Genomic DNA, 10627 nt, shown 5'->3' on the forward strand with positions numbered 1-10627 from the left:
CATATTATGCATTAGCGATACTTGGCATAAACCAAACACTGCTCCTTTATATGAAATTGAGGATTTAAATCCTACCATACGCATATACCTGAAGGCTATGATGGAGTCGCAATTTATGTGAATAACAACATCCCTTGTGTCTTACTAAATGATTGCTGTCTGTGTGATGACAACATAAAACTTTGTACCGTCAGAATCATAACTGGTAGCTCTCACTACATTGTAGCATCTCTATACCGTCCCCACGATAAACACCAAAAAGTTAACGAGTTCAATTCATTTATGGATAACTTTCTCTCACAAGTATTTTTACTGATAACCAAACAATCATCTCCGGAGACTTCAACGTTAACCTACTAGAGCACGATACTCACCCACCAACGAACCATTTCTTATGCACAATGCAATCTTTTAATCATTTCCCTCACATATCCCGTTCCACATTTCCTGATTACAATTTCACAGCTTCTCCATCCCTCTTAGACCACATATGGACTGACTTTACAGCTCCCTCCTCCTGTATATTCTGTTTCCTGTTCTGTTCCTATCGGTATTCCTAATCCTTCCAGTACTTGAAACTTAAAAAGAAACATAAAATAACTTTTATGATAAGAAACGTCGAAAATCGGACAAAATTTAAAACAGAGCTCTCAAAAATCGACTGGAATTCCTTATTAACTCGCCATTGCACAAATATAAATTGCAATTTATTTCTTGAAACAGTATATAACATTAATTACTCATGTTTTCCCAAGGTATCTAAGTTTGTATCAATTAAGAGGCTACAAAAACCATGGATCACCCAAGGAATTTTTAAATCTATATAACATAAATATGCCTTCTATAAATCAAATAAGCTAGGTGTGTTTAACTTTAAATTGTACAAAAACTCTAGACACTACTTGAATAACCTCATTAAAATCACTAAAAGAAAATATTACTTACAAAGATTTTCAGATTTTAGACTAAATACCAAGAAGATATGGGAAACAATGAATGAACTAACAAACACCAATACTAACACCTGTGACACAACCAACTCAGTAATTTACAACAACCAAATTAAGGATTCCCCACAAAATATTTCAGACGCTTTTAATGACTACTTTTCAAAGATCGCCCCTGAGCTTGCCAGCAAACTGCCCCCTCCACAAACCTCTCACAACTCTAAGCTCCGTGGAAACTACCCAGGCTCAATGGTAATGCCCATAATAACGAACTTCGATATGATAGAAGCAATAACATCTCTTAGAAATAAAAGAAAGGTTACATTGATGAGATTTCTGGAAATATAATAAAAGAAAACAAAGAAATACTTGCAAAACCTCTTACAATCTTATTTACCCAATCAATTAGGACAGGCATCTTTCCCGACAGTCTTAAACTTGGTAAAATAATCCCAATTAATAAAAGGGGTAACAAAACAGACTTATCCAATTACCGTCCGATTTCTATTCTATCAATATTTTTCTTTTAAACGTTAATGAAAACACATTTAATGTTGTTTCTAAACAAAATTAAAATCTTAAATGACAAACAATTTGGATTCAGACCAGGTTTGAGCATCTTCAACACAATTAATATTTACACATCTGACCTTTATACAGCACTTCATGAAAATAAGTCCATCATATCTATTTATATGGAAACTTTTGACACAATTCAACCTCAAATTCTCTTGGATAAAATGTACTACTATGGAATCCGGGGATGCATCCACGATTGATTCAGCTCTTACTTATGGGGGAGTTGTAAATGGTTTATAAAATTCTGCGAAAATTACTCTTTCTTTTGGTATATGAAAGAATATTGTAAAAGAATAATACAGTGGTGTGCAACATATAACGCAACGTCCTGCACTGAGCTTTCGCGCGGCGCCACTGGCTTGCAATCCATGTTTTCACCGTTTTTAATTTTATGATTTTTGTTTCATGGTCTGTCATGATACTCTTAGGCTCTCTCACACCACTAGTCAAGAAAATGTGAAATTTTAGCAGTCACTAATATATTTCGTACTTATCCATGAAAAATCGATTATTTCATATTTTTTTCATAAATCCAACAAAACACTCTATGTATCCGCCTCAAATGTCTTTTGAATTATATTTTAATGATTTTACACAGTAGAACATTGGTTTTTACTTTGAAACATTGTCAAATACTTACATTTGTGACACCGTAAAAAAACGTACCAATGGGTAAATAAAGCAATCTATTTATACATCCAATGAAAGTATGTTAAGGGCACCATGCCTGCTTTTTCTTCATATCCTGATGTATGTATCCTGTGGATTTCAAGTCCCTTGTTGGAATAGGTAAAATACAAAAATATATTTCAACTTCATCGCTTGATATCTCAAAACCATGATTTTGCAGTCAAAAAATGTTTCCTCCGTTGCACTTCTTGTTATACACACATCTCCTACTGCAGCTTTGAACGTGTGCGTCATAAATAGGGTTTGCTCTCGGAACTATTGTTCAATTGAAGTTGATTTTGATTTTTGAAAAATATTTGTGATATTTTTTTATCATTTCATCGAACATTAAAAACATTTTTTTAGTACCGATAGCAAACGTTAATCTCCCATCCTTCCTGATTACAATGCTTGTTGAATAAAAGAAGTCAGCCCTTAAATAAGGGAGGAGATATGCTTAGAACATGAGGAATTTAACATGGGATTTGAGATTTTACAACAACCCCCCCCCCCCCCCATAAGCAATCTGACACAGTTCACAACTTCTAACAACATATCTTCCTCTACCAGGCCAGTAAACATAAGAGTACAGCAGGGTAGTATAATGGGTCTCACAGTGTTCCTTCTGTATATTAATGACATCAGTAACACATCTGACTCCCTAAACACTATACTATTTGTGGACGAATCAACTTTTTTACATGATTAGAGATCAACCAACGGAAATAATCAACAGAGCTAACGTTGAACATTTAAATTTTCAAACTGGTGTTCAGCTATTCGACTAACGGTAAACACTGCCAATACTTATTATATGCTTTTTACTAACATTATCACCAATTACCACCCATTACCAAATTTAACTATTTCAAACGATGATATCTTTCAGGTAGACAAAATAAAATTCCTTGGTATATTGTTTGATAACAATTTAAACTTCAAACACTGTATATCCAGTCTATGTTTAAAACTATCCAAAACTATTCCACTCCTTGTTAAAAAAAATAAAAAAAAAATCACCCCAACTGATGTCCTCAAATGTTTATACTATGCCCACATTTATCCACATTTAAACTATTGTAATCACATTTGGTCCAATGTTCATCAATGTCATCTATACAACCTTAATGTGCTGCACAAGAAAGCTATCAGAATAATGACCAATAATGAATATTGCGAGCACACTCTCCCTTTATTTAAAGCACTAAATGTTCAGAACGTCACTGATCAATCAAAATTAAATACTGCATCCCATATGTACAAACAAATAAAATCAAATAACTACAGTACCCAATCTCTACATAGTTATCAAACTCGTAACAACAAATTAACCCTGTTCAGACACTTACTACTGTATTTAGGACCAAAAACATGGAATGATGTTCCAACACAAATCAAGGATTCAACGATCCATCGACTGTTGAATGACAAAAAAAAAAAAAAAAAAAAATAGTTATCCTCGCACCAGGCTATTTGGTGTATACAACTCTATACATTTATACTTATCACATTTTTTATTACTGATGTTGATATCATTATGGTTACTGGTATTATTATTCTTATTATTCATGCTACTACTACTACTACTATTACTCCTATTATTATTATTATTATTATTATTATTATTATTATTATTATTATTATTATTATTATTACTATTAATAGTAGTAGTAGTAGTAGTATACTTACTATAATTACTATAATTATTGTAATTATTCCTATTATTTTCATCATTGTTATTTATTGTCATTCTTCTTATTATTATTAGAAGTATTTGTATTAGAGTTATGATATTTATTATTATTATCGCTACTATTTTATTATTATTATTATTTTTATTATTATACTCAGAAGGCTTCTGGACCTGATGGAGTGCCTCCTATTGTCCTTAAAAACTGTGCTTCTGTGCTGACACCCTGCCTGGTCTAACTCTTTCGTCTCTGCCTATCAACATCTAGATTTCCTTCCTGATGGAAGTATGCCTTTGTACAGCCTGTGCCTAAGAAGGGTGACCGTTCCAATCCCTCAAACTACCGCCCTATAGCTTTACTTTCCTGTCTATCTAAAGCTTTTGAGTCAATCCTTAACCGGAAGATTCAAAAGCACCTTTACACTTCTAACCTTCTATCTGATCGCCAGTAAGGATTCCGCAAGGGGCGTTCTACTGGCGATCTTCTTGCTCTCTTAACTGACTCTTGGTCATCCTCTCTTAGCCGTTTCGGTGAAACTTTCTCTGTTGCGCTGGACATATCGAAAGCATTCGATAGAGTCTGGCACCAGTCTTTGCTTTCTAAACTGCCCTCTTTCGGATTATATCCCTCTCTCTGTTCCTTTATCTCCAGTTTCCCTTCCGGCCGTTCTATCTCTGAGGTGGTAGACGGTCACTGCTCTTCCCCTAAACCTATCAACAGTGGCGTTCCACAGGGCTCTGTCCTATCACCCACTCTCTTCCTGTTATTCATCAATGATCTTCTTTCCATTACAAACTGTCCTGTCCACTCATACGCCGACGACTCCACTTTGCATTATTCAACTTCTTTCAACAGAAGACCATGACAACAGGAAGTACACGACTCCAGACTGGAGGCTGCAGAACGCTTAACCTCAGACCTTGCTATCATTTCCGATTGGAGCAAGAAGAACCTTGTGCCCTTCAATGCCTCAAAAACTCAATTTCTCCACCTATCAACTCGACACAATCTTCCAAACACCTATCCCCTATTCTTCTACAACACTCAGCTGTCACCATCCTCAATACTAAACATCTCAACAGGAAACTTAATATCTCCTCTCTTGCTAAATCAGCTTCCTCGAGGTTGGGCGTTCAGTATCGTCTCCGCCAGTTCTTCTCCCCCGCGCAGTTGCTATCCATATACAGGGGCCTTGTCTGCCCTCGTATGGAGTATGCATCTCATGTGTGGGGGGGCTCCACTCACAGCCCTTCTGGACAGAGTGGAGTCTAAGGCTCTTCGTCTCATCAGCTCTCCTCCTCCTACTGATAGCCTTCTACCTCTTAATTCCGCCGCGATGTTGCCTCTCTCTCTATCTTCTATCGATATTTCCACGCTGACTGCTCTTCTGAACTTGCTAACTGCATGCCTCCCCCCCTCCCGCGGCCCCGCTGCACACGACTTTCTACTCATGCTCATCCCTACACTGTCCAAACCCCTTATGCAAGAGTTAACCAGCATCTTCACTCTTTCATCCCTCACGCTGGTAAACTCTGAAACAGTCTTCCTTCATCTGTATCTCCTCCTGCCTACGACTTGAACTCTTTCAAGAGGAGGGTATCAGGACACCTCTCCTCCCGAAATTGATCTTTCTTTCGGCCACCTCTTTTAATTCTTTTCTGGGAGCAGCGAGTAGCGGGCTTTTTTTATTATTGTTTTATTTTATTTTGTGCCCTTGACCTGGCTCCATTGTTGTAAAAAAAATTATTATTATTATTATTATTATTATTATTATTATTATTATTATTATTATTATTATTATTATTATTATTATTATTATTATTATCATTATTATTATTATTATTATTATTATTATTATTATTATTATTATTATTATAATGATTATTATGATTATGATTATGATTATTTTTTTTGTTATTGTTATTGTTATTATTATTATTATTATTATTATTATTATTATTATTATTATTATTATTATTATTATTATTATTATTATTATTATTATTATTATTATTATTATTATTATTGTTATTATTATTATTATTATTATTATTATTATTATTATTATTATTATTATTATTGTTATTATTATTATTATTATTATTATTATTATTATTATTATTATTATTATTATTGTTATTATTATTATTATTATTATTATTATTATTATTATTATTATTATTATTATTATTATTATTATTATTATTATTATTATTATTATTATTATTATTATTATTATTATTATTATTATTATTATTATTATTATTATTTAGCAGTATTGCCCTTTTAAAATTTTGCTGTCATCATTATCATTATTATATCTAATATGATTTTCCAATATATTCAACTTTATCATGATTATTATCACTGTTAGTATTACTATTGTTGTTATTATAATTATATACTATTAATCCGGTAGCTGCGGGGATCATGTTTCGTAATGGTCCCTCAAAGGGAGAAAAATTAGAAAAATCATCACTCACACAAATCATTTCATTATACATATATCAAAGCATTTGTGATCAGTTTATGCATCATCTATTTTTGGGGGTTATATCATGGCACAAATTTGGCCCGTCGCTGCTACACGGTAAAGCCACAAATTTGGCCCGTCGCTGCTACACGGTAAAGCCACAAATTTGGCCCGTCGCTGCTACACGGTAAAGCCACAAATTTGGCCCGTCGCTGCTACTGGGTTAATGTTATTATTGTTATTATTATTACTATTATCATTATTATTATTATTATTATATTATTATTATTATTATATTATTATTATTATTATTATGATTATGATTATTATTATTATTATTATCATTATAATACTTATTACTAATACTATTATTGTTGTTGTCATTATTATCATCATTATCACTAATATAATAATTTTCCAATTCTATTCTACTTTCCTCATAACTTAATTGCCCTCCAATAGAGGTTTCTTTTTTTCTTCTCTCTTGCATTGTAATTGCCACCTATTTATTATATTATATTATGCAGCCGTTTCTGGCTACTTGTTTGTTTGCTACAAGTTTATTTTCTCGTTTTCGTTTTCCACTTTCTTCTGCCCAAAAAGCGTCGCTTAAAAAAGGCTGTTTGTCAAATAAAAAAATCTTGCTCGTAACTTTATATACGTATGTGACAAACATAATACAGTGTTTAAAGTGTTTAAAGAGAGAGAGAGAGAGAGAGAGAGAGAGAGAGAGAGAGAGAGAGAGAGAGAGAGAGAGAGAGAGAGAGAGAGAGAGAGAGAGAGAGAGAGAGAGAGAGAGAGAGAGAGAGAGAGAGAGAGAGAGAGAGAGAGAGAGACTGACAAGCAGATTGACTATCAGATTATAGTCGATGTCACGTAACTTGGCGTGGATTTTTTTTAGGGAGGAAATCGCGGACTTGGGATCAGTGCTGTGGTGATGGCCTTATCGCGCTCATTGGCCTGTTGTTAAGTTGTTCCTACATGCAGAGAAGTGACTCAATATTCCTGTCAAAATCCCTTTTGAGTTATAAGGTATCTGGTGATAGATATACATATTAGTTTAAAGACGTCTTTATCATACAATGTGTGGGTGTCAAACTGTTGAAGATAAACGTGTACGACACATCAAACAAAATTTAGCAGGATGGCGCTCCTATAAAGACTTGCCTGCGCCATAACGGGCTGGGGCCGATCATCATTCCAGGCCAAGATAGCCTTCCAGGGCAAAAGGCAAAAATGTAATAAAAAACGTCGGAACTAAACGGAAGGGGCAACATCCAGTGACTGAAACGAGAAATTTGATATCTGAGAGAACTGTAAAGGCTGGATTCTTTTCCTTCTTTTACTACCTATACAAAGTGCCAGTCTGCAGTCCACACAATATCCTTAAAACTCGTCTGTTGTAAGATTTATTGGTATTTTATTAGTCGTAATGTGTAGTAATGCTACGTAGTCATTATGTAAACATTTGGCTTAGGGAAGTACTTTCTCTCATCATGCTATTATTAAATTCAAGGCATATTTTCATTATTTGTTTGTAACAAATGGCCATAAGGAAGAACAGTTATATGAATATTTTTCATTTACATTCCATCATTCCATCATGCCCGCAGAGGCCGAGACACAGCAGGCTATGTTAATTTCAAACGGAATTTGATGCAGGTTAGAGCCAGTTTAACAATCGGCCAATGAGCGGCGCAGAAACCATTACTTAACCAATGATGCCAATTTAACGAGTAATAGAGATTTACTGGTACGCATATTATGAAAGTTGTTGATTTTGAGGAGGAATAGTTGAATTTTTATTGAGTTGAACTCTAAACCTCGACTCGGACTCCATGTCCTTGGGTATTAGTTAGGTGTTTTCTCCCTCGTTGAATTGTGAACGATTTATATCTGAAGACAATATCTGTGACCTTGGCACCAGTGCATGGAAGCGATGCTGATTCACTCCCATGCCAGGGTTCTCAAGTTTTCGAAGGTTTTATCCACCAACTTTTGTGCTGTCTCCCGCGTGAGGATATCATTTGCATAAGTGAGGCTGTACATTAGGCAGCCATGGAGGGTATGGAACAGGTGGTACATCGGGTCGTTAAAGCAGGAGGTGACCCTAATGAGGTGCGTCAGCCGCACTTGCCGCCCCTCCGTCTGTACAAGCCTGTCTGCGTTGCCCATGTTAGCCGCGCCATAGTCAATCTCAGGGTATGGTCGCTCATCAAAAAGGTCATCTTTGTCCCTTCCTTGTAATTCCAGTGTTATCTTTATGACGTACATCACCGCTTCTTTCTCTTGGAGCATTTGACCAATTTTCTTATGTACGATTCTAGCGTATTCCCAGAAGTTGTCCCGCCACTTTGCTGGCGTAGAAACGATGTTCTGGAGAGCCATCATGTGCACGCCCAAGGTCCCTGCCGTGTCGCCTGACCAGTAACGTCGCATACTGACGGTGTGCATCTCGTTAATATGGTACTCGTCCTGCTCAAGGCCTCCCTCTCGTAGAAAGTCAACGAGACCCACGTTAAACACAGCCACCAGACCACTGTTCACGGTGACTTGCTCTTTCTTGCATTTCTTTATGAATCTCTGGGTCGTTTCCCTGTCCAGGTCCGCCAAAACAATCTGACACCTGAAGTTGGGGTCCATGGGCATCGGATAAACTCGAGGAATAAGTTTCTCTTCAGTCTTCAACTTCTTAATTTTATCCATCAGCAGCTTTAGGTGATTCTCGTCCTTTTCAAGATCAGCTTTCCTGGCATTAAGTATGGCATCTGTCTCCTCTCCGGCGACCAGCCTCCCAAGCTGAACTGTGTCGTCGATTGCAGTGCCAGTGACCACGTTGTCCAAGATGTGAAGAAATGCGTCCGTAATGAACATGTTTGTGGTACCGTCAGCGATACCGTGGTGGTTAGCAAGCAGCATCAGACGGGTGTGAGGAAAGTCGGCATCCAGTTCTGGTCGTACACTAGGGACAGTGGCGTCACAAGGCAGGACGCGGGCGCACCACAGTGGGCCATCAGTGGTGGGGAATTTGTGATGTAGCAGCGATTCTATGGCCTGGGTCACGTCTTTTGTGTCCATCACCTGGGGAAAAGGAAAATATTGGGTTGAAATGTGATGTTTTTAGTTAAGAAAGAGACGGCGAGGGTTAATAAAATATGAAGTATACAAGTCTGTGACGCGCCATTTAGACGGAAATGAAAAACATTATTGATATTTAAAGAACTACAATGAAGAGACTGAGTCTGGCACAAATCATTGTTTTCTAAACTACCCTCATACGGTTTCTATCCTTCTCACTGTACGTTTACCTCCAGTTCCTTTTCTGCACGATATATCTCTCTGCGTGCCATTGTTCTTCCCGTATCAATTCAATTCAATTTATTTATCCGGCACTTGTTCTTCATCTTGATCATCGGCGTCAAGTTGGTGCCCGTAGAATTTTATTTAATGTTTTTAAAAATAATCGGCATCCCTTACAAAATGCTTTGTCAGATCCATTTATTTGGTATTTTATGTGATTCGACTTGTTGTATCTACAGTTTCTATACCCTGAAGGGAAGCTTTGATAGCTTATCATAATAATAATAATAATAATAATGATAAACTTATCTCCCACTGTCTTTATGTTGTTCAATAATGAACATCTTAAAACAAACTGTACTATCCACTCGTACGCCGATGACTCCACTCTGAATTTCTAAACACTTTTTGACCGAAGACCGTCCCTACAGAGACTACAAGACTCTCGGATGAACGCTGCAGAACGTTTAACCTCAGACCTTACTATCATTTCTGAATGGGGCAAGAGGAAATTGGTGTCCTTTAATGCCTCAAAAACTCAATTTCTACATCTGTCAACTCGACACAATCTTCAAAACACCTATCCCCTATTCCTCGACAACATACAGCTGTCCCCTTCTACAATAAACATTTTCGGTCTGTCCTTAACTCAAAAAAATAACTGGAAACTCCTCTCTTGCTAAATCAGCTTACTCGAGGTTGGGCATCCTGTATCGTATCTGCTAGTTATATTCCCCCTCACAGATGATGTCCATATACAGGGACTGTGTCCGCCCTTGAATGGAATGTGCATCTCATATGTGTGGGTGGGGAGGGGGTGGGGTAGCTAACACGCAGCTCTGCTAGGTTGAGTTGTGTTGCATCACTTTCTATCTCATATCGATATTTCCATTTTGACCGCTCTTTTGGACTTGCTATAGTCGATCGACTCTAACTTAAGCCCTGTGGCTTGGCCCGGGGAAACCCCC

At 36.5% G+C, this 10627-nt stretch overlaps 1 protein-coding gene across 1 annotated transcript; it reads right to left on the bottom strand.

Moving 5' to 3' along the window:
• Nucleotides 1-6835: 6835 nt before the first annotated feature.
• Nucleotides 6836-9573, bottom strand: LOC126989411 (uncharacterized). Its single transcript, XM_050848005.1, has one exon. It carries the CDS (start codon nucleotides 9435-9437, stop codon nucleotides 8307-8309), a length of 1131 nt encoding a protein of 376 aa, XP_050703962.1. The 5' UTR covers nucleotides 9438-9573; the 3' UTR covers nucleotides 6836-8306.
• Between the last annotated feature and the right edge of the window lie 1054 nt (nucleotides 9574-10627).

This window comes from Eriocheir sinensis, unplaced genomic scaffold (genome assembly GCF_024679095.1).
Source record: "Eriocheir sinensis breed Jianghai 21 unplaced genomic scaffold, ASM2467909v1 Scaffold1158, whole genome shotgun sequence".
NCBI lineage: Eukaryota > Metazoa > Arthropoda > Malacostraca > Decapoda > Varunidae > Eriocheir > Eriocheir sinensis.

Coding starts and splice junctions, on each gene's coding strand:
- LOC126989411 (XM_050848005.1), bottom strand. CDS start 9,437: ATGGACACAAAAGACGTGACCCAGGCCATAGAATCGCTGCTACATCAC.